This window comes from Tauraco erythrolophus, chromosome 5, assembly GCF_009769465.1.
Source record: "Tauraco erythrolophus isolate bTauEry1 chromosome 5, bTauEry1.pri, whole genome shotgun sequence".
Classification (NCBI taxonomy): domain Eukaryota; kingdom Metazoa; phylum Chordata; class Aves; order Musophagiformes; family Musophagidae; genus Tauraco; species Tauraco erythrolophus.
This window is the reverse complement of record NC_141469.1, coordinates 68,113,826-68,138,570: the sequence shown is the minus strand read 5'-3', so window position 1 is coordinate 68,138,570 and position 24,745 is coordinate 68,113,826. Positions and strand designations below refer to the sequence as shown.

Genomic DNA, 24,745 nt, shown 5'->3' with positions numbered 1-24,745 from the left:
TAAGTTCACGTGAGAAGAAGCAGCCGCTAGATACCCCCCCCAAAAAAAAAAAAAGTGTTAAATTAAAGGTTTCACACCCTTCTTTTTCATCCCATGTGTAGCCGGTGGCAGAGGGGACAGCCGGCTGGTGGGGATTACTCTTGAGAAGAGTGACAACAGGTGGCCTCCGCGAAGCGGGGAGTCACTAGATCCAGCAGATCGCCTCTTATTTTTTAAGGTCCAGCTCGGCTCATCCCCAATATTCACAGGACGCATCACCGAAGCCATGGTGACAGCCGGTCAGGCTTCTTTTTTGAGGGTTAAAAACGACGGGGATGGCTTCTCAGGGCGATTTCGGGGAGAGCTGGGGAGGACGCTGAGGCAACGCTTCCGAGGTGGGGGGGAGAGCCGCTGGGGGCCGCGGCCGGCGGGAAGATCCCGCCGGCCGCGGCCCCCAGCGACCCGCCCCCTCCCTCCCTCCCTCCCTCCCCTCCCTCCATCGTCCCGCCCCCCCGCCGCTCCGCCTCCCCGAACCAGCAACTTCCCCGTCGCCGAGGCGGGCGCGGAGCCCCCCATCAGCCCGGATGGGAGGAGGAGGAGGAAGAAGAGGAGAGAAACGGCGAAGACGACCGCGACGGTGCCCGGGGGGATGCGGCGGAGCGGGCCGGCGGGAGGCGTAGAGCCGGTTAGAGAGGAAGCGCCGAGTCGTTGTCGCCGCCGTTACCGGCGGGGCTCGGCCGCCGCCGCCTCCTGCTCCGGGCGGCGGCGCTGCTGAGCCCGCGGTGCCTCCGCGCCGCGCCGCCTCCCAGCTCCGCGCCCAGCGCTCCGGCCGCGCTCCGCCAGGCCGCGGCCGGCCCTCCCCCATCCCTTCCCCGGGCTGCGGCGGCGCCGGCGAAGCCCGGGCAGGCGGCGGCGGGAGGCAGGAGGGGCGCGATGGCGTCCTACGTGGATAACAGCTTCCGCCAGGCGGTGATGAAGAACCCGGCGGAGAGGAGCCCCCAGGTAGGCGGCCCCTTCCCCCGGACCCCGCGGCGCCCTCCCCCCGGCGGTGTGTGGTGGTTCGGGGGGGTGCGCCCCGCTGCCCTCCGCGCCCGGCGGGCGGCCTCCGCCAGCGCGCCCCGCCCCGCGCAGCCCTGGCCGGGGAGGAGCCCGGGAGCCCCACGGCCCCGCTCCCGGGGGAGCGGAGCGGCTCCGGCGGGGGCTTCACCCCCAAGCTCGAACCCCCCAGCGCTGAATTCCCGGGCGGCAAGCTCACGGGAAGGGAAGAAGTGCATTAAGGCGAACAACTTTCCTCCTGCTCCCTGATTTTGGGGGTAGGGGGGAGGCCGAGAGAGGCTCGCCGGCTGAGTTTATTTTGAAGGTTGCTTCCGGTAAAGAGAAAAATGCAGTTGGAGTATCATTTGTTTTGGTTTTTTTTTTTTTGTTACTTTTTGTTTTTGTTGTTGTTGTTTTTATCCCGCAGCGTGCCGTGGCTCTGGATTTGAATTCAATCCCTACTTTTCCGTAGCTGGCTGGGGCTGGCAGCGCTGTTTCATAATGTTAGGGCTGAGGTCAGTGGTATTCTTGGCAAGTCCTTGCTCTCCAAAGTAGGGTGAAATCCTTACACAATGGCACCAGGCAGGAATTTTTCAGATACCTGCGCCGGGCTCCTGGAGCCCTCTTTGTCGAAGGAGTACGCGAGCTGAAGCTGTTTGTAAGTGTAATTGCGCTTGGAGAGCTAAGAAAGGTTAAATTGGGGACTGGAGTGCGCATAGAAACATTTTGACTTAACATGACCTGAAAAACAACCAAACTGAATGAGTTCCTTCTGTTCCCGAGTGGTTGCTGCAGTGGCTGTTGCTGCCAACTGTCTAAAGACTAATAAGCTTTACACTGATCCCCGCATCAAGCCGCGGTTCAATAGCTAATGATACAAGGAGTTACTTTGCTCGGAGTTGTAATGCCATCTGTCCTATTTTCTAAAGGCTGGCCCTGCTCTCTGAGCAGTCCCTGTGCTCTGGTTTTGGGGAAGGGATGGTATTACTGATTATTTTGGCAGGCGGCTGATTGGCTGTTGACGTTTTCGAATTGGGGGCAAAGAGGAAACCTTGACTTTCGGTCGGCGCCCATAAGTCATTCCTCCTACTATAGATACGTCATTGTGGTGATGTTATTTTTATCCTCATGCTCATGGAATCCGTGTGAGAAAATAAAAACTCCCATGGAAAAATATACTGACTGCAGAGACATTGTATTTAGTGTGTCTTTTTTGCAAATCTTCCTTTTTTTTCTTTAAAAAAAACCACCATAGAACAAGAAGAACAAACCTGCTTCTGGAATGTGTTTTTGTGGTGCTAAAGTTGTTTCTCTGTCCTTGTTTGACCTTTTCCAAATGTCTATTTGCCTTCAGTGCTGGAACCAGCCCTTCAGCGTGTTGTGAAAGCTGAAGGAGGCCAAGTGCTGTCTCCTGGGGAGGACACTGCAAACTCATAGAGAGGTCCCCTGCTTTGGTAGAGGCATAAATTCCAGCCAGGAGAGCCTGCTGGCAGTGTCCGGCCTCTGGGAGATGGTTATCAAGGGATGGTCGGTTGTTGAGGAGAAGTGACACCAGCAGATACTCAGAAACCAGTTGGTCAGGTAGTGGGGCCACCAGGCTGGGCTTGGGGGGATGACACTTCCCCTGTGGCTTGATCTGTGCCATGTGAACTGTTAAACTTTTTCCTGTCCTTGCTTCTCAGCCCCACTCTTTGGAAGAGATAGTGGGGTGGGGAAAAAAAAGGCAGAAAGTAAGAAATGACGCAGTGAAGAAATGAGCTCGAATGCAGGGATAAAGCCGGTGTGAAGGGCACGGAGCAGAGAGCTAAATCAGGAACACCAGCACTGCGTTAATGCTGTAAAACTTCCCGAATCAGCAGACTGGAAGCCTACTGTGGCAATCGCCACAGGAAGAGACACCCACCCTCAGATCCATGAAGCTGACACTGGCCGAAATAATCCACGAATAAGACCAAATTTGTGGGAAACAATGTGTTGTTAGCACTGGAAAGACTTGAAACCAGTGACCAGGCGTGCCCTCCTGTTGCTGCTGGGGAAAGCAGGGCTTGCAGCAGAAAACTCGGTTGATGTTTTTGCAAATGACTCGTGTCAAAGAGTTTTCTAATGTTACTTCTCTGTTCTGGAAATTCGGGTTTATTTTGCAACAGTATTGGTACTTGAAAGAAATATGTTTATGTGTATCATCTTTCAATCGTTAAGTAAAATACAAAAAACCACCTCTTCCTGTAGAAAGACACAAAGATCTTGTTTTTCCTTCATCCTTTAACTTTTTATTGTCTCTTTTTCTTTACTTCTGTTTTCTTTTCCTTGCTTCACTATCTTGTAAAGGTAGTTACTTAATTTTGGCTTTTGAGAAGTCTTTAAAGCTGAGAGAGGGTTGGAAAGAGAAAATGTATTTATCATATTCATGTCAGTACAGGAAATAACAAGAGAAGTATGTTAGTAGCGTATTTGCTGCTTACTTGCATTAACAAACTCATTGGGGCCCAGCTTCTCCCAAATCATGAGGAGGTGAATATGCGTTTGACATTACTATTCTCCCTGGATTGCCGTGGTGCAAATTTGGCAAAATGGTTTCACCGCACGCTCAGAGGAGTGTCTGTAGGATAGCTGGCTTGTATTTGTGTGTACAGCTTTGAGAACCAGTAGATCTGATACGCATCGTCAGAGAAAGCAAACTTAGCTTTGCGTGAACTTCTGTAGTGCAAAAGTCTCTTGGTAATTTTGGACTGGACTGATTTTTTTTTTTTTTGAGGTAAACAACATGTTCTGAAGTTGCTTTGGAGAATTCTTAGCTTCGTATCTCTTTGGTGTATCCTTGCTTACAGAGTTTTTCTGAATTCTGTGAATTGCAGCTGAATGCTCCCTTGACTAAAGAACCTCAAAAATAAAAAAAGAATATCTACATGGCCTGTACTTCAACATGCCTGTTGTGTAACAGAGCTCTCCTCTTTAATTGCTGTATTAAACTATTCATTTTCTCTTTGAAGACGTGAACTAGGAAGTTAATTTAACTACTTGGGGAATCTAACTTCTAAATGTTCGTAAATTACAAATGGTTTTATGCCCTTAAGCTGTGAGTAATAGCGATCTATTTTTTTTTTTTCCTCCAAACATCGTCTGAACTGCTACAGCTTTAAGTCTTTTCAAAACAAATTCTTATTGGCATCATAAGCCATCTCAGACAGCGTGCAGTTTTATACTGGTGTAGCTTAATCGAAAAAATAGGGCTGCTTTTGTTTTCAAACAAGAGAAACCGAGCTCTAATCTCTTTCTTTATCCTAACAACTCATTTTCATGGCATGGTATGTGAATAAGTAGTTACCTCAGAAACTCCGCATACTAGTTCACTGTTTTCATGCCATGTAGTGACGTCTGCAGGAAGAAATTTTTTTTTATGTATGCCTTATATACGTTAGGTGCCTAAGTTTTTCTTCTGGAAACTGCTGGTGTGGTGCACTGAGGCGATTCAGTACAGCAGTAACGAATAGCAAAGAGGTAGCAGCGTCGGACCACGTCTTAAGAGAAGAGAGAAGTGTGCAGGAGGCCTTAGCTTGATACTAGTGCGTCATTTAATGTCAGAAGACATGTAAACAGGATGCTACTGCTGAGCAGATACTCCCTTCTCAAGCACTCGAGAGGAACAATGGTTTAATTATAGGATGTACCTATGCTTTTTCCAAATAAACTTTTAGCTTGTTCCCCAGTTGTGTTATTTTTGTACTTGTGACCACTGATAGCATGATTGTATGCAATCTTCAGATAAGCCAGAAATGAACATTTCCTTCTTGCTGTAGTGATCTCTTAGCAAATAAATACAAGGCGGTCTAGTTTCATGAGATCATAGAAAATAAGCGTTTTACGTGTAAGTCTAACTTAAAGGATTATACTTAGCCTTTAAATTCAGGCTTGTTGTGTGTATGTATATAAAATACACCAGAAGGCTGAAATTATCGTTTTCTAAGAGCTTATTTGGGATTCCTTTCATTTGGGAACCAAGTATTTTGGAGCTTGAGTTTTCGTTTCAGGATTTTTAATGACAACATGCTACCATCTTTTTGATGCTAGCATTTAAAGAGGAAGGAACCCCATGTTACAATGCCTCTAGCAGCAGTATAATGCTGAGAATGGTTCTGTTGCTAAATTCTGCTGGTTCTCGGTGGCCCTGAAAAGCGTAGGGCCGTGACAGCTGATGCCTGGTATTTGGCTGTATGACGTCATTATGATGGGCTTGCCATCACGCATCTCAGGGCTTTGTAATGCAGTTATTGAGGAGTAGCTGTAGTTTGCAAGGTTTGGCATTCTGTGTTGTTTTTTTTTTTGAGGGAGCCTGTTTGGCCAAGAAAATGAGATTCCTAACTGCACTTCCCACGATGGTGCTCAGGCTTTCTGCTGTCTACAGTAACTAATTCTGAAGCGTGGGCATGAGCCCATTACGTTTTGTGTTAACGTTGTGAGCATGGTTAGTAACGCAGCTTAATGAAGAAAGGCTGTGGCAAGCTCTTGGTCCAGGCACTTTCCTCTTGCTTGGCAGTTGGCTTCAACTAAAGTTGCCATCATAAAGTCAGCTGTAAGGGTAGTTTGTCTGAGCCAAGGAAAAAGCCCTCCAGATGCTGCAGGATTTCAGAAACTTGTTCAAAATAGTTAACAAGCCCCAAAAATAGAGATCCAGTGTCTCATAATCTGTAAGTTAAGTGGTGTCTTTTGATGTCTATTGCGCTTTGAGAGAGGATACAGATATAACAGAAGTTATAGCAGACATGTATGTATAGACCTTTGGCCACAGAAGGTTTTTTTTTTTCCTTTTTTCTGTGTTTCAGCACTTAACTGGGAGGATAAAAACCCAAAGTGAATATTTGGAAAAAGTGAGACCTTTACCTGATAAAGCAAGTAATGTGTTTGGTTAGTACAGGAATACTATTAGAGAATGTATTTTTGAAATAAGTATACTTTTTTTCTCTTAATGTTTTTCTCTCTAGCTAGTATTACTATGCAACATAATTTAAAGCCTAGCAAACTTAATTGTATGAATATGTGTTTTTGTGGCCGATAACCAAACCTGAAACCCCTTCTGTAGCTCAGATTTTCTTGCCACCTCTCTAAACTCAGTCTGTCGAACGAGCCCCGGAATGTCTGATTCTGAATTTTTCACTATCAATGTTCATGTCCTTCCCAAAACTAAGGACTAAGGCTGCTCTGTATCCTGTTTGTTTTGAAAGAAAACATGTTTATTTCTCAGTCTTTCTGATGGAGGGTGCGTTTTCCCATAGATGTTCCTATCTTGTTGCTAAGAGCTTTGAGAATGGTGAGAATATTAAATTTTTAATTTCTTTCGCAGTAGTTCTCCCCTGTCGTAGGGCTAGTACTTTCTGCGTTGTTGTATCCTGTAGTAATAGGAGTTTCACCAGTGCTTGCAAGGACCTCGGTGTGCTCTGGATGCCTTTACCTATCGAGTAGAAATAGGTGATTTGAAGCCTTGTCCTAAACACTTGTCTGCTTTTCTCATTACATCAGAGGATTGCAGCTGGGTTAGCTGTATGTATCTGAGCCAATTTGAAACTAGGTAACTCGGAAAGTGAGGGTTTAGCTGTAGCACCGATAGGCTCTGTGCAATTTCCTACTTGATTGATTACCTGTTTGGTAGAGTTGGCTTTTGATTCCTGCCCTGCTGTGGCCGCAGAAGTGTTTGCGGAGGGTTCAGGCTGGGTATGTTCCTGTGAGCTGCGGAGCGCATTTTTGACAGTGTTGTGGACATACTCTCCTGCACGTAGAAGCTGGGAGCATAAGGATGCTGCCTTGCCTTTCCATGGCAATCTTGCCTAGGAAAGTTGCTGAAGTGGGCGGCTTCTGTTTGCTGGGCCTGAAGCTCAGGGATCTACTTCAAACAAGTTGTTTGTGTTGTGTGGGGTTTTTTTTTTTTTTTTGTTTTTGTTTTTTTTTGTGTCCTTCCCTCGTAATGTGCTGTTTGGACATATAAGGCAGTGTCCGTACCCTCGGTGGTCCCGACGGGACAGCACTGTCCCACCCATTGTCCCTTACCGCTCTGGGGAGCTGAAGGGAGGCTACAGCTGAGGAGGCTTATCGCCAGGCGATACCAGTGGCCGTGGCGAGGCTTGCCCTTCTGCTAAAGCTAGTAATTAGCAAAATCTGTTGAACTTCTGGGACAAAAGATGACTGATGGTTTGTTCTTCTCTTGGGTGTAAAAGTGTAGATCAGCAAAAGTAAATGGCACACAAGCTCTTTACCAAAATTGCGTTTTTTCTTAGTTGGAGGATGCAGTGTTCTGTGGGTTATCAGGTTATTCATGGAAAACACGTTGTACCCGGGAAAAAGATTTAAATGTAATCTCTGAAGACGCTTGATTTATTTTATGCTTATTACAATAAATGGAGATTAGCTGAGGTTTTGTGAAAACAGTTATCGTTTCTTGAATTCCATTATTTTTAAAAATCTCTATGCTTAAAAGTCTTTAAAAGTCTATATGCTTATGCAAATTATTGGTTGGTAGCTACTAATTCGTTCTGTTGAACTACTGATCTGATTTTGACAGCTTTTTTCCCCTAAATCAGAACGTTGCTACTTAATCTGTTAGCATGTTTCAGGAATAACCATATGTAAACTGAACAGTCATTGTAAGAACTTTGACTTCCTCATTGAGGGTTTTTTTGTATCCTCATGAGAAAATATATTTTGGCTTGTGTTTTGAGAACTTTCCCACAGTAGGAGATCTAATTTTTGCGAGGTATTGTTTGGGAATTCAAAAGGAGCGCTGGCAGAAAGATAGCTCTACAAAGATGCTTTGTGAAGGGCAGCTGAGCCTGCGCGCCTCGTTTGCTGCAGCCAGTGTTGCAGATTTAATTTGCTGGATATATTTTGCATGAAGGGATGTATTTGAATAAGTCTCGTAATGGAAGTGGTGTTCTACTTCCCTTTTTTTTTTTTTTTTAAGTTGGTGAAGTTGACTGCTTTTCTTGAAAAGGGAGAGAGAGGAGCCCTACTGCAGTGCTTTTCTTACAGCTTTGTTTTGAAGTTAAGATTAGCTGTTTGTTCTCTCTGGGTATCTCTGTGTTCTGCCCATATATTTGCAGATGTATTTCTTTGTGTATCTCTGTCTTGTCTGACGTGAGTAAAAGTGATTTTAATGTTTGATTTTGAGCAGTTTTAAAGAATTCTGGCCAACGATAACGAGCAGCATATATATCCTTACTTGATCAAAACACTGAAGGAATAAGATAAGGGTGAAATATTGAAATGTTCTTAGCGGAAAAAAAAACCCACATGTGTGTACTTCTCAGCAGTGATAAAAACTGAAGGAATTTTCTTGTATTAATATTTCTATGGATAGCAAGATTTCCCTGTTTTTCTCTTATTTGTATGTATTCTGATAAACACAAGGAAAATGCATCTGGTGTCAGTGTAAATTACCTGGGAAAGTGTATTAGGTTTCATGGAAGACACATTGGTCGAGCATGCCTATTGTTGACTCTTTACCAGGCTATTTGTTTCTGTTTGTTTGCTTTTTATGTGTCTTACAGTTAAAATAAACTTGACTTAATAAATGAAAACATTTATCTCATAGTTGTTTAGTTATTTCTGGTTTCCAAAGTGGAAGATGAATCCTGTTCTCTGTGGGATGATGCTTTGAAATTTTTGAGGGTGTTTTTTTTTTTTTTTTTTTCCCGTTTGTATTTGCAGTTCTGTATTTTTAAGGATACTCGTCTTTATTTTACTTTTTCAGCAGCTGGAGGGAAAAAATATCGGTACAGTCTTTTCCATTTGAAATTAGTCATTCAGACTTGTCCTTTAAGCAAAAAAAACCCTCAAAATTTAGAGGGGTGAGATAGGATGTTACGCAAATGTGGTTTGTAAGCAGTTGATGGGAAAACAAGTCTGTACCACCAATGCAGCTGGAAGAAGCTTCTGCTTGAGATTTGACTTGCTGAAACCAAAGGCTAAAATCTTTCATGGCACATCATATTTTTCTAGCAGCAAAGCTTGTTTAAGAGCTTTATTTCCCATGCTAAAGTTCTCTGCTGCCTCGTTTGTGGTGATCCAAGTGTTTGTGAGGCTACAGTATAAACAGGATAAGTGATACAATCTTGTTAGCTGAACAAAAGAAAAGTGACTTGTTTTTGAGAGGTGCTGTGTGAGGGTTTTTGCTTTCTAAAATCTAAGTCACTCAATCTGGTTTAGATTATGGCTCCAAATGTCAGTGTTGGTGCAGCTGAAGGTGTGAAGACTTGTGCTACAAGAGTGAGAATAAATGCTTATGGCTGTGTGTAGGAACCTCTGAAACAGCTTAACCTCCCCCAGAGCGTACATGGTGCTCCATTTTCAAATGCTATCTTGAAGTATGAAAAAAAAAAAAAAATTAAGCTGGATGGAACATTATGAGTTTGTTAATTCTTGATGCATTTCCTAAAATGAGAAATTTTTTTACGTATGAGGCATATGTGCAAGATACTTCTTGACTTCCATTTTTGTTTCTTGTGGATTAACCTCAAAGGAAACTTCTGTATAAGTGTCTAGCTCTAAAGTTTTTCCCCATTAAAATATAGCAAGGGTAAGAAACCTGGGTAGTAACGCTACCTTTGTGTCCACTGAATTGGGTGGATAAGAGATGCTAAGGCCTGATACGTTTTTGTATTGCTAATGCTGAATCTTGTCTGTATTTACATTGCTTCGTTGTATGGTAGCTGAAAAATGGATGCTGGTGGGCTGTGTTCCTGGGAGGAAACAAAAATGTAAAGTGTAACTTAATTTTGCTGGTATGCAAGTTAAGTGACATGCATGCTTTTTCATTTGGTATCTAAAATCTCCTGGGACATACCTAAAATATGTACCATACAATGTTTTTATTTTGACTTTGAGATAAGTGCTTAATCTTGTCAGGAAACCTCACTGAACAGAATAATAATTTTCTCAAAACATGTAATCTTGCTGAAATCAGTAGTATGTTGCAATTGTGTGAGTAGCCAGTGCTCATTTGAATGGTTGAGTGGTTTTCAACTGTTTTTCAAAAGACACAACAGAATGCACAACTTGCACAGTAGTAAATATTTAGATACGTTTTGAACTGAGAGAGAGGCTCTTATCCCTGCAATATTACAGATTTCTTCGTGCCCATTGTCAGTGTTGCTTTGGGTGTCAGAAGTGTGTCCTGTCCCTCTCCTGCATGGCGGGGCAGACACAGCGCTCCATCGCTTACTTCTACCTGTGTGCTCATTTTTTTTTTTGGAAGGTGGCCTGGCTATAGTAATAAAACAGATGCAGCACTTTTGTTGTAATGGCTCCATCAATATTTGAAGTCGTGGTGTTTTACTAGGTTTATGTATGACAGTACTTAGTGTTGAAATAGCTTTGATCTTTAAGCTAGCAACTGCAAAATTAAAATGTAGTTAAATGTACTAGGTTGTATCATTAAGTAAAAGTAGGCCCTGCTAGAGACAAGGTGGTATTGTGAAAGTATCGCTGGATTCTGTGATAGCTGGTTAGAAATTGTTGCTGTTAAAAAGTGTGAGAAAGGGGGCTGACGGTGCCCATACTGATGGTCCTGCTGGGGAGCTCTACCCATGGAATCGTTCCTCGACTCCACAGGTATCTACCAGAGTCTCTAAAAAGATTCAAAAACTGGAATAAAAATGCAGGTGCCAGGCCCTGCTGAAGCAGAGTTTGTGGCACAGATGTTTTCAGTGATTGGGCTTTTTATCCCGGTTACTGAAGTCAAACAAGATGCTGAAAGCTGAAGTGATGCAGTCGATCTTGACGTGCGTCATGACTTCCTGTGGAGGGTGGTTAACGACCGGCAGCTTCTCCAGTGAAGGCAGTAAGTGGCCTATTGGTTGAAATTACATTAGTACTTTTCCTTTGTAAAATATTAATTTAGCTTGTGGATAAAATACGTGTTGAGAACATGTTAAAATAGAGTTTGATTGTATAGGTTCCTTTTTGGCTGTTGTCTCAAAGGAGTGAGTAGCAAATGTATCTGAAGAAAAACAGTAAATAGGAGTATAGTTCATGGGGGATGCTCTGAGTTCGAAATAAGAAATAAGGTTTTGCACTGATTAATGACGAGTGCTGGTCAGGTGGTCTCTCTCTCTAAACTCTTCTTTATTAGTACAGTAGCTAAGTAGATTGTTGAATATATTCAATAGTGAGTAGATGATCAACAGTCCTGGTGAGGCAGTTCTCACTCTGAATTACAGAGGGGCAGTCATGAGGGTCTCAGACTGAGTTGTATTTCACGTTCTCCATCAATCTATTGTACGCATTTCTAGATGGTACATCAGATCTGTTGGGAGTCTGTAGCGTGTTTGTTACACAAGGCACAAAAAAATCAGCCCCCCTGTGTGACCCGCGTGCAGTGGTCCGATCTGAAGACTGAGGTATTTCCCATGCACCGTAGGTACGGAAACACCAGCGGCTCGGCCAGCTGCACGCTGACCGGGAGCAGGCACTTGCTGGTATGAGGGTAATTGAGTTTCCATCCTTGTCACTGGTTCTCTGTTACTGCTGAAAGCTGCTAATTAGCACCAATGCCTGGTTTTAATTTGTGATGATGTAGTTTGAAAATGCCAACTGCTTGGTTGTAGGCCACTGAACGGCTATCAGCTGGCAACACCAATTCCAGCTCAGCAGTTAAGAATGACTTGAGGTAATGACGCCAAAGGAAGGATGATAGTAGTCGTCTTCGTTGTTGTAGATACTTGCTGAGGTGGAGGAGAGGAGTATATTCCATCTCTGCCCTATTTTAGTTAGCTGTCTGTTTTAGTGCTACCAGATCTTGTTTTGCCAGACCAAGTATTGATGAGTAGCTGGTCTCCACTACTCCTGCATCCTCTTGAAGAAAGTATTTTGTAATGCTCTTTTATTTAAGATGACTTTTAGAGGAATATCGCTTTAGTAGTTGAAAAACTTCTAGATTACTGATATTGCTGGAAAATATGATTGCGTGCATGACATGGTGCTGTAAAAAGACCTTGTTAGCTTTTTGAAGCAGTTCTAAGGACCTGGAGCAAAGTTGTTTGAGATTTGAGGTAGAATGCTTCTTTTCAATCCACGTGAGAAGATGGTATGTTTCTGAATGGCCAGGTGAACTACTAATCCTTTTTTAATTTCTTCCTTCACTGACTTGTTCTTTGTACCTTGCCCGGTACAGTGGTTTAACCTCTGTCGTATTAATTTGAATGTCTTGTAGTTTCATGCTTTCTAAACCTCTCTTGGTGGTGTTTAATTTTGTGCCTTAAAGTTGTCGCTTCAGATACTTTTCTCTTACTAAGAGTAACACTCAGAAAGGAATGGCAAGGTGCTTTTGGCTAATGCTTTCATTCACATATATTAATTGCTGAGTGGAAAGTAAACTACTCTTTATTTACAAATTGGAATACAGTGTGCCTTATACAAGTTATTGTCTGCTTTTAAAACAAGAAGTACAAATACCCTCAGTATGTCCTCACCAGAATTGGCATATGTCAAATTTCTGACTTTATTGAGTCAATAAACTAGCATTGCTGTTTAAGGTCTAATGTTCTTATGTGAATGAGTATTCTCTATGAATTTAAAAGTAAAGAGAAAATAATGGCACTTTCTTACAGTCCATCTTAGCTTGATAGTAAACGAACATTTAGCCATGACGAGGGTAACACGATTTATAGTGACACAACCTGCATAAATCCAGTTGGATTTGCTGTTGATATTGGCCCATGTTCCAGCGTACGAGTTACCTTACGTTTCTTTTGAACAAAGGAGGTTTGTTTGAAACAGGTGCTGGAATGGTTACCCCAGCCTTTATAAATAGCTTTTAGGTGAAGTATTACTTCTGTTAGCTATGGGTAACTTCACAAGGCATCTTGGTTTATTGTGTGAGGTTTCCATTTAAAAAAAAAAATCTTGTCTATAGTTTTGTGATGTTTACTGCCTCATATATTGCTGTTTATTTTTAGAGTGTGCTTGTCAACAGTTTGTCAGCCAAATATTGGCCTGTCACCTCTGCTCTTAGCTGCTGAAATGCTGTTCTCAAGATGACTTTTTTAAACTACACATAATGAATTAATACCTACCCTGGTTGTTCCAGGGTAATCTTAGTTTTGGTAGGAGATAATGCAGCTAAAACTTGCCAACTTTGCAAAAACCATATAGTGGTAGGAAAAAAAAATTAGATGCTCTTATTAAGTATTGCGACCACACCATGATGTGTTAAACTCAATTTAACGTGCTAAAATGGTTGTGAGAGTCTGTGGTAAGTAGCCTGAGCGTGTCAAAAGGCTTGAATGTTATTTATGAACAGTAGCGAAAAATATTTCTAAATTAGTTGTAAAATGAGCCAGGAGATAAGGAAGAAATTGCAGGGCTGGTATCTAGGCTGGTAAGATATGTCTAGTTACACACTGTGCATTGCTTTAGGAAAACTATGAGAATTTCAAGGAAAAATGAAAGTTCTACTTTATGCAAGTGACATCTGATATCTTATTTGACTTCTTTCCCTTTTTCTTCTATTTATAAATGCCTCGAGTTTGGGATTTATCTGAAAGCTAAGGTCAGGAAGTGCCTTCCTCCAAAAACGCTACTTGTTGTGGTTTTCTGGCATGTCCTCTCCCCTCTCCTTCCCAGAAGGAACTGTACAGAAAGTATTTTTCCACAATGAACTTCAGCTCTGCAGATTTCATGCTCTGACTGTGGCATATGCTGCTTCACCTCCAAAAACGAAACTTTTAAAAATCATCTCTTGGTGTCCACGTCAGTTATATGACTGACTAAAATGCAAAAGGCAGTAACCACTTTATTTTGAATTATGACTGCTTTGAATAGAGTCTACACATGGGTTTGGATGTGGAGGCAGAGGATCATAGGCTGTATCCTGCTTGGTAGGACCGATTTCCTATGTGGATTTTCCAGATGACCTTAATGACTTTGCTTTGGACAGGAGTGGATATATATACGTAGGGGAGATGCTCATTCCTTCACTATGCTTCTACCAATCCTTTCAGGTCATGGAAGACCTTAAATGTGAAAGGTGTCTCCCACCTTGGAGGTGATGAGAATAACAAGCACACGGTCGTGAAACTCATGAAGTGTTTTGTGAGTTCTGGTGTATGGAAGAGGTTCTCCCCAGCTTGCCAACAGAAGGCAATTACTTAAGCCAGTCCTCTGGGAGAGTATGGCAATTCTGAGGGCAGCAAAGATGTGGGAGTGCAATGAATGCTTTTGACTAAATAACTGGTTTTGTTGTAGTCGGGGTTCAGCGCAAGGTCTCAAATTCAGGATTGATTTCTCATGAGCAGCCCTCTTCAGTCATTAGCTTGCTCTGTTGTTTATGCAGCAGAGAAACTGGACTTGTGTGCTTGTGGTATGACCACTTACAGCAAGCATTTACTTTAAAGTACTTTTAAGGAATAGCTATTGCTGTAAGGAATTTAAAACGAAGTTACATTTGAAGAGAAGATTAAAATGTTTAACTGAAGGCCCTGCCCCCAAATCTTCTTGTGATGTTCCCCCTTTTTTTACTCTGTATTTAAACCTATGTGCTTTTTGAAACTACTGATGACCGGTAACTCTTCCTTTTTGGAATACAAATTTGACAGTATGTTGTATTGACTGACTTGAACTCTGTAATGACTATTTTGTCCTTTGACTTTGTTTTATGTTGTTTTGCACTTCCATATGCAGCAAACTAAACTATATTTAAAATTAGGGCTGTCAACAGTAGTTGAACATTTTGTTTAACTTTAGACTCCTGTATCTGGCTATTTTATAACTTTTTATAATGGACCTGATTTGTGTTTAGTACTTAGCGTTTACGTTTAAGAGACTTTACAATCCGTTGTCTTGAACAGATTTTAAGAAAACAAATTGTGAGTTTAATTGTCACTGTTTAAAAAATCTGATTCTCAGTGTGCAATGCCAGTTGAAAGAGGCTTGTGAAACTAGCTCTGTATGTCTGAAAGTTTCTTTAGCTGTTGAAATTCAAAGTACTGACCAGACTGTTTTAAATCTGTTAAGAAACAATCACAAACGAAATCTTTTTCGATATTCTCCCTGCTTCTAATCTTGGTGCTCTGATGATTGGGATATCAATTTTCGATTCTGTATTTAGCTAAGAGATGGGATAAAAAACAAGTGTCGTTTTGATGTGAGTGCCAGTGCTCAGAAGGCTTGTGAACTGGACCTGCTCTTTTTTCCTTGCCCAAAATCTTCCATAGGCTCTGCAGAGTGAGAGTAACTTTTTTGTTTTCACTACTTTACTTTTGTTTTGCTTTCCAAGCCATCATAATAATTAGCCTGCTTTCATGGTTTTCTTGTATTCCTAATTGCTAACTCTGTAAAATAGCAAGGACCTACAGTTAAGACCAAAAAGCCCTTAACATCTACTAACTTTTATGTCTTGTCTTCTAGCTGTAAAATGTAGAGGAGTGGTAAACATCTTCTCAGGTGCTTTACTGTCTGTTGAAAGTTGGCCTTGAAACCACCAGAATCAAATTGCATGTTGAAACGAGTAATTTTGTATTCAATTTAATGAGTAGAATTGATAGCTGTAAAGTAGGGCGAGAGGCCACGTGTTGAGTGCTGGAGAGCATCCTTTTTGCATCCACTACTCTTGTTTCTTAGTTTAGTATCTGAATGCTCTCTAAAATGTCAGAATAGACACCTTTCAAGAGGGACGTGTGTGTGTTTTTTTTTTTCCCATAAGAAATGACAAAGTAGTGGCTGTAAATAGTTGTAAAAGCAGGACTTAGTTCTGTTGATGAGCAATGACTGCATCCAGTGGCAGACCATCACACGTGGTGGTCTGCAGGTGACGGAAGGGTGTTCAGCAGCGAGTTGTTGGTGTTCAGGCGTTTGAGCAAATTCCAGCTCTTAAGGACAGCGTGGCCCCTGCGATGCCTGCATTGCAGCTGCTCTGGAAGGATAACTTGCTTGGAATACGCTTGCAAAACTTGAAGCTGCTGCAATCATGAGTCACTTAGAAAATTTTAGTTAGGAGCCCGCTGTTCAGGAATGGACATTTGAGTACAGTAGCTTTTCAAAAAGATTTCAACTTAATTCACCTGCAGATTCCTTACTTTGAGAATATTAAATTATTCCTGGGGAATTAATTCACCAATTTAGTTAATCTTCTCTGGACATCAGTGAGGAACTTGGTGAAGGTTTTTCCTGTAATTTAAAAAAAGAAAAAAAAAAGGCAGGAGGAGGGCAGGGAGTAAGTAAATAATGTGTGAGCCCACCTGCTAATCAGAAGATTGTCTTTTGATCTGAGATGGATACAGAAAACGATGTGAGAAGCTTACAGGTAGGGACAAGACAGTGACCTGATAAAAAGCCAGATATAGAAAAAACATTGAACTACTTAATACAGCATCACGTACATAGTGGGTCATCTTTTATGTGTGTCATCTTACAAATTATACTACCATCACCTGATTCTATTTCCTGGATGAGCAGAAGGATTTTTTCCTTTCTCTGATTGAGAATTTCACAGTGTCAACTGTGATTTTTAATTCTTTTTTTTTTTTCTTGACTACTCTTCTCATTCTACCATTTATTCTCTCTACTCGTCTCATTCTCTTCACAGTTGCAGGCTTTTCTGTGTCTGGATTTTTTTTCTGATTGGTTTGTGCTGCCAGAATTCAGCTTTCTAAAGTTTCAAAATTATTCACTTTGGTAATGAACAATGCAAGAAAAAATGCTTTAGGGGTAAATGGGAATTCAATCTGTCATAAGCACTAAAGCGTACTTGCTGCTTGCGGACAGATTTCTTCCCCAACCTCAAAAAATGCCTCTCTTATAAATCTTATATAGTGTCAAGATATAAAGGATGAGATAGTGATTGCACTGACATCTCTTAGTATGCTGAAATTTTTTAAAAAAAGACACCCTAGGATTGGATTTTTTTTTGGCTTGTTACTTAAGAAATTTCTGTTTAATCAATAGTCTGTGGTTTACATTTGCTTTTTATTAAAAAATAAAGTTCCCAGTAATAACAACATGATACTGAAATGTCACATTAGAAATGGTTTCTGACTGTGTTTATATTAAAAAAAATTCTATTCAAACATCTGTTTACATTTGGATGCAATCAAGAAAATGTCCTTGCTGTCCTGTGGGGTGTGTGTGGTTTCTTTGGTTTTGTTTTATTTTACATTAAGAATAAATGAGTTACGGCAACTGAAACTAGCTTAACTGCACTGGAACTGTACTGATTGATAGCACAAGATGTTTGAAACAACAAGAATATGCTCTAAATATTCAGTTGTGGAGTATTTTTTTTGTGACTGTTATCATTATGATGTCTTTCTCTAGTGTGAGTTACAGTTCTATTAATACAGATGTAACATTTCAAGATTGTCCTCAGTTTCAACAACTAAAGTGTGTTCTTTAAAAAAAAGAAGACAAAATTTCTCCACTTTGTGCAGGAGAACTGTAAACCACCATAAATAAGTGTAAGAATGAAGATGTACTTTCCAAATGGAAATTTCATATTTGGGGTTATGGGTAGCAGTTTGTCTGTCTTTTCCCTTTTCTGTTAAGGATGTCATCTGGAAAATCAACTGGCAAGGAAATTATTCAAATGTTACACCATCTTTAAAAATATAGATGGCATCCAGAATTAAGCAGTAATTAATAACTTTTAGTGGAACCCTGAGGATGTTTGGTGGGATTTCAATGAGCTTTAGAAATAAGCATTGTCTCATCCATTTTCTGTTAGCTGCTGCTTATTTGATGCTTGACGAAGTAGTGGTGGGGAAAATTGTGGATCTGGATACTAAGAAATGCTTTTATAGTGAGGGTAAAAGGTGTATTTTCACATGTGTAAGCAAGTATTTTAATGCCAAGCTGTTTTGCTCTCTATTGTCATTGGTGCTGGGAGAGCAAGCAGAGGACTTGAGTGCTCTTTTTTCCAGCCAATTTGACTTCTTATAAAGACAGAGCCTGCTGTGTGTTTTGTGCCTGGCTCCTTTGAGCATCATTGGAAGTTTTACAGTACTTTCAATGATAGCAACGTAGAGAAAAAAACGTTTTTGGTGTTTCTGCATTACCGACTGTATGGCTCTTCTGTAATTGCTACCCTGCGGACAGCTGCCAGGTGTTACCTGTTTCACAAGGCAGATCTTAAGGCTTTTCTGTTGATGGGACTGGTGGTAGGCTGCTGTTTGGCCAGACCTTAGAGCCATTTAAATTAGCTGAGCCATAAAAAAAAAAAAATTTAAAACTTAAAAATGGCTTTATCTGACCCTTTCTGTCTTTCCGCCACCCACACGCACTTTTTGCACTCTCAGGAGAAAACGATTTTGCGTGTCTTCCAGTTCTTTAAGGCTGGCAAAAGACATTTCTGGTGCCCTGCAGCAGTTTCACTTGTGACATGAATGTGTAAGGATCGCAATGTCTTCAGTAGGTAATGCCCTTACACCGCGTCCCTACATGGATTCTTGTGTCTCCATGGTTAACCTGTAAAAACACTAAAAATTGTGAGGATGAGAGAAAATCTTTCACCAGTCAAACTTAATAGTGACAAAAGTGATCATTAGTGAGACTCTCTTTCTGATCTGGAAGAATTGAGCAGACTTTTGTTAGGGTCCCTGTTACAGTTTCAGATCCCTTTGACCCTCTTTCCTAACTTGAGGAGGGGGAGTCTTTTATCATGGTTAGGCTGGTTGAGCCAAGTTGTGCGTGTAGGCTTGGGGGTTGCTAACGAAGAGCATGTTTCTTCTCTACTCTTCTCCGTGGGCTTTGCCTAGATGAGATGCTCTGTGTCGACCTGAGCACTGCTACGCTGCTGTTGTCTGTGTGAGGCTTTTATTCAAATAACCATCTCTAGTAACTCTTTTTTCCTTTAGAATGAAGAGAGTATTCTGTAACTGTAGCTTGCATTTTGAGTACAATTAAGTTTTTTTTCTGTGTTAATATAACCTTTTTTTGCTAATGGAATATGTTTCATAATCTGAGTGCAAGAAAAATAATTTGGTATTGATATTTTGTCCTGTTTCTCTTAAAAGAAACTTGATGTAGCTTATTTGGGAGTAAAAAAAATAGTGTTCATATACAAAAAAAGTAATGACTGGCTTGGAAGGATACATTGGATCATATCTTATGAGCAGGTGCTAGTGTTTAAGAATAATATGAGCGATAATTACTGTCTTGGACAACTGGAAACATTAGCTGCAGGCATTTTAAAATGTTAATACCTTCAGCCCACTAGTCCAGACAGTTTCTGAAGGCTGAGAAAGCTGTTAAATACTGAAGTGCAGTGGTGCTCACCAGAAGCCGTCTAGCAGCCAACAGAGGAGAGGTACTACTTTGTGTGACATTTTAACCCATAGTAGATGAATATTAACACTTGACCAGAACGATATCTTTCTAAGAGCTTGGTGTTTTTTTTTTTTTAAACACTCAGCCTCAGATGAGTAATATAGGAAAAGGAGTGAATGAAATAAGAGGATAGGAGGTCAAGAGTACGCGGTGCATGTTCCAGGTAGCTCCTTTTTCCCCCCCTCTGTTAACTGTCCCCTCCAGCCACTTGGCACTTGATTTGTGGTTTTTGGAAAGACATATTGTTTCATCTACTTAGTGGTAGAAGAAGGTAACTTTTGGAGGAAGGTTATACAAAGAGAAAGAAGTGAAGTTGAGTTCATAGTGATTCAGCCCGTTTTTTGCTTAAACACAATGGAATTGAGTTTTAAGATAACCTCTTTAATTTTAATTCACAGAAGCAAGTATCTTAGTGTCTTTTATTGCAAAATAATGTGAAGGTTTTTTTTTTTTTTCCGGTATGACCAACTTCATAACTTATTTCTGGCTTGTTTTTTTCCACTCACCATTGCTTTCATTCAGATCCAGGTAGAAGTGTGCCTTCACTGGACTCAGATTTTAGCAACTCCTTTATAAGCGAACTGTATTGCATCCACTGACTTAAGAGACTATAGTGTGATACATAAATTGCATACAGCACTGTAGCTGTGGGAGTTTCTTATGTCTGGACTGGGATTCTCAGAAGGAAAAGAAACGTCGGTGATGGTCTCCTGTGTAGTGGTACCAGCTTAACTTTAGGCACTGATCAGTTTTACATTGGCAAAAATGCTTTCGATCATGTTGTATCACCAAATACTCATTTTATTCTGAGAAGTGACATAAACTGTACTGGCAAAGCAGCTAGCTTTTGCAGATGTCTCTGCTCGTGTCGGCTAGGTTTGACTGCCTTGGCAGGCTGTGCTTTTTATAGACCTGTCTGGAGAAAGAGGGAGTGTAGGAGGGATAATAACAGCTTTCATTTTCATGAAATGTAGTGAAGTGTTTGCAGTCTCCTTGCTATCTTCCTGTACAAGTGTACTTCACCAATGAATTAACGACTGTTAAGCTAACTGATCTGCAGGTGTTCCTAAATTTTTAGACGTCTGTGATGCTGATAGGTGTGTCTCATCTCACTATGCTGCTATTCATAAAAGGTACGAGAGAAACTGAAACAGTCCTCTGTCTTCCAATGAATTACAAAAGTATGATGCAACTCATTACGGACCCTTTTTGGAGAGCACAAACAGGGAGAGAAGAATGCTAAGATGGTACATATTGCTAATTAGGCAGGCTGACTTAAAAGTAAGGGTTGGACTACTGACTGGATTTCATGTTTCAGGAGGATGTGTGGGGCCATGGGCTAGCTGGGTCTTTTGCAGTATTATTTCTGATTTTACTAGTCTGGCATATCTTTCAAAAGAAAGTGCTGCTATTGTAAAGGGAGGGAAAAATCTGTAGGTTGTCATTGTGCCGTTTGAGGGAAAGGACAAAATTTTCCTGTGGGGAGACCAGTATACTTTTAGTAAATTAATAACGTAAACAATCTTTCTATACTTCTATGCTGGCCTACAAAACAGTGCTTATAGGGGGAAAATTGGGAGCTAGTTAAACTTTTTGTCCCTTTTTCGTTGACATTATAGTATCTGTAAATGCAGGTCTGATACTTTCAAGTTTTTGTTACCCTAAAAAATTAGTTGTGACAATTGAAATAAAAAGCTACACTGCTAATGTCAACTGAAACAAGCAAGAACTTCAGATTTTGAGGCTGCATCCTTGTATGGAAGACCTTTCTTCTTTCCTTAAAAACAGGCAAACCAAAAGAAAACTGAAGGAAGTTATCCGTGCTGGCATTGGTGGATACATTGCTAGCACTGCTTTGAAACGGAGGCAACGTCCAAAATTAACAACATGAAATAAAACTTTTAACTTGGAAGTGTGAAGAAAGTAAATAACACTTCAAGATCTCCATTAACTCCCAATTTCTTCTTTTACTGTAAAGCTTATAGTCTCTCTTATTTCTGTACAGAAACTAATCTAAAACCTGACAAAGACTCAAATGTTTTGTTGCCATTAGAAAAGAAATATATTCACTCCTTGGTATCTAAGACTGCCAAGCATTTCTGTGACTTCAGGATGATCTTGGAGTGTCAAGAGTAGGATCTGTATTTGTGTTTGAGATGCTCTTGTTTTTCAAAGTCTGTATTGCATGCAGGGAGTTGAAATAAAAAATAATGGCATAATGTTCATGAATACATAAGTACTTCAAAAAGTTTTCTTTCTTAACTCTTGGTGCCCAGCTGTGCTGGAGAGAGAGGTTATCTTTTGGTAATCTGGAAACAGATCTGTTTCCATCATAGCTAAATAGTAATTTTAGAGACAATGCTGCTTGTGTAAACTGTAGAGACAAAAAATAGACTTCCAGTAGTTGTAAGACTTTGTTTTTTGTAGCTGCATTGTTGCTCATAGGAAAGTTCACAATTTGTTTAATTAAAGCTTGCTCTATAAACAGTGGAAAAAGTTATCATTTTTTTTTAACCTGATGATTCTTTTTATATCCTTTGAAAATTGACATGCCAAATTTGACAGGAAAACTGACAGTATATTTTATATGCTTGCTTGTTTTCCACACCTGAAGGAACTCCTTTAAGTAGTCATAATCTAGATTTACCAGATTCAAAAGCGAATCATTTTAGGGCTTTTGACAGCATGCGTTTAGCAGCACATGTTGTGCGTAGCAAATAGAGGGAGCAGCAAGTAGATGGAGTCATCCGTCAGCAGCTGCCAAAATTGTGCACTGGATTTAAGCCATAGCTATTAATCAGTTCTGCTATGAACAGGAAAAAAATGCATCAAAAGCCTTTAGGGCGTTGGGAGGGGAAATTCCTTCACTCTGCTAAACTGAAAAATATACTTTATTTAGTCATTCAGCAGCTTCTTAAGTTGTCTGAACTAGTGGAGTTGCCTTTAAACTGTGTTTCACTTTGGTGAATTTCATTTGTTGCAAATAGGCTAATAAGTTTTTTTTTTTCTGAAATGCAACTGAGGCTATCAGGATGAATTTACCATCTTTCAAATGAAGCTGCAAAGATTTCATCTGTTAAATTTCCTTTCTGTATTTCCTCAGAACTGAGAAATGAACAGAAATTGGTTCTGCTGTTTCTTTCATGACCTGCAAGTTCACTGTCCCTATATTCCCATCTGAAATACCTTTTGTGAATCCCAAGAAGATAATGCTGTAGTATTTCTAAGTTGTAAATTGTGCAACACTGGAAATTACTGAGACATCCTTTACTTGTGTGCTGTTGCCCAGGAAGTGTAAGTTGTGCTGGACTGAAAGTAGAACTCTAGAAACGGATACATTGGTGGAACCTGAGGAAAACGTTTTCTGTCAGATTTATATAAGCTACCCATGCTGTCTGACTTGCTCAGATTTAAAGGGATGTATCTGGCAAAACCCCCATGGTGAGTCACAAACACTTTTCTCTCAGAAATCTTGGAATTTCCATTTCAGGAAGTGGAATATAACCTTCTGTAAGAAGACTGAAATTCTTTAGATAATTTAAAATTTTAATAGTAGATACTAGGTCACTGATGTTTTCAAGGCCCAGAATCAATCAAGTGGAGTCAATAGTAGTTGTGCAGCTTTTGAAAGTATTTTCTTTGTTTTTCTAGACCACTAATGCTAAAATAGTTGCAGAGATTGGAGATGGATACAGCTATAGTGAGTCTCTATTGATTTGCTTCGTCAAAATTTTGAATTAGGGATTTGAAACAGGGTATAGCGGCTATTAAAAAAGTTAATAAATGGCCTATAGGCACCAGTATTTCTCATTTAATCTTGAATTGGTAAAACGTGGATTTTTTCTTATGAACCTATTCTGCATAGACTGAAAATTAAAGCTACTCTTGTATTATGTAAGGAATGACTACTTGTCAGTAGTCAAAATGTCACTTTTGCATTGTGATTTAAAAAACCTCTTCTAGTACAGATCACAACTCCGGAAAAATACCTATTTTGCCGTGGTGCGTAGCTGTTGAATTGCTTACGTGGACTTGTGTATTTGCTTGAGTGCTACAGGGGGTGATATTATTTCACACGGGACAGACACCTTAAAATTTTTCAAGTAACTTTTGCAGGTAGATACTAATGCTTCTGTTTACCTACTTAAAATTAGTCTAAAATATGCCCTCAGTATGGAAATAAACCTGATTTACAGATGTTTGAGCCTTTCCGTTAATTTAGAAGGAGACAAGTCAGAGTTTCCTAGTTATTGCTACAGTATCTCAAAAGATGTCTACAAAAAGGAAATTTATGGCTCGTGTTTCAGACAACTAGGGACATTTGACAGGTTAAAGGTGTTTTGTTATTATTCTGTATTGTCACAGCCTCAGCATTTTTGCTGCTGCATATATAACTTTCTCGTAGTATAAGAGAAAAATGACTTGGCAGCAGCGAAATCAGAAGAAAGATGCCATTCCTCCTATGAGATGTAGTTTCATTAGGCATTCTCAGAGGAAAACTTGCACATACGTTCAGGATGAGGGAGAGAAGCATGGACCATGTAGGAAGTTAGAAAATGGGATATCTGAGCTAGTGGAAAAGATAAACCTCCTCCTGGAAAGAGGAGGCCACTATTAGGGAATGATGCCACTGCTTGCTTTTGAAATGAGGAGGAGTGGTACAAAACCAACTTATTTGACAATACTGGCTGTCAGGGCCTTATCAGCCACCTTCTACAGGTTCCTTGTTTTGCTGCAAGAGTGACTGGAGGAGAATTTTAATGAAGGAGAATCCTAAATTAGTACCAAAGCATGCAAGTAGAAATGTTGCTGGTGTATCTTTTAGTCCTGACCCTCCTCACGCTTTTCATGTTCTGTTCAGCAATTATGTTGTCAGGGATGCTAACTGATTGACAGCTATGCTTTGCGTATTGGACAAGTAAATGATGGGGAAAAAAAAAAAAAGGTCTTTGTAGCTTTGAAAGAAGCCTGATTTGTGTTGGGTGGAATACACGCAATTTTATGCCGTTACTTAAAATGCAGGATTTAATTGAAAGAAGTAATGCCAGCTCACTAGTGTAACAAATAGGAAGGAAATAACATTGTAAATAAATATGCAGGTATATTCTTGTGTTCTAGGCTTATTAACTTACTGTAATGTCTTTACAATACCACCTAGTAATAACAAAGTTATCAATCCTAGCAATCTCTTTGAGTGAATTTTTTTGTGATTCTTCCATTGTCTCAACTCATAGAGAAGCTGGAGAGTAATGATATTGTAGGAGAAACATTAGTAAAAGTTGAATATTATACTGTAATTAAATATCAAGTTAACGTGTCTCAGTGGAAGACCAAGTGCTATTTGCCTGCCAAGTTCAAAGATTTGGTGCTGTCCTGGCTGATACTGACCTGATGATAAAGGCCTTTCTTATGACAACTTCCCTATATT

General features: G+C 40.5%; 1 protein-coding gene across 1 annotated transcript in view; it reads left to right on the top strand.

Annotated features, from left to right (window-relative positions):
* Positions 1 to 912: 912 nt before the first annotated feature.
* RAPGEF2 (Rap guanine nucleotide exchange factor 2) overlaps positions 913 to 24,745 on the top strand; it is a 201,007-nt gene continuing 177,174 nt past the window's right edge. Inside the window, 1 exon segment of the mRNA XM_086611761.1 lies at positions 913 to 981. Coding sequence (XP_086467887.1) covers positions 913 to 981 — 69 coding nt within the window.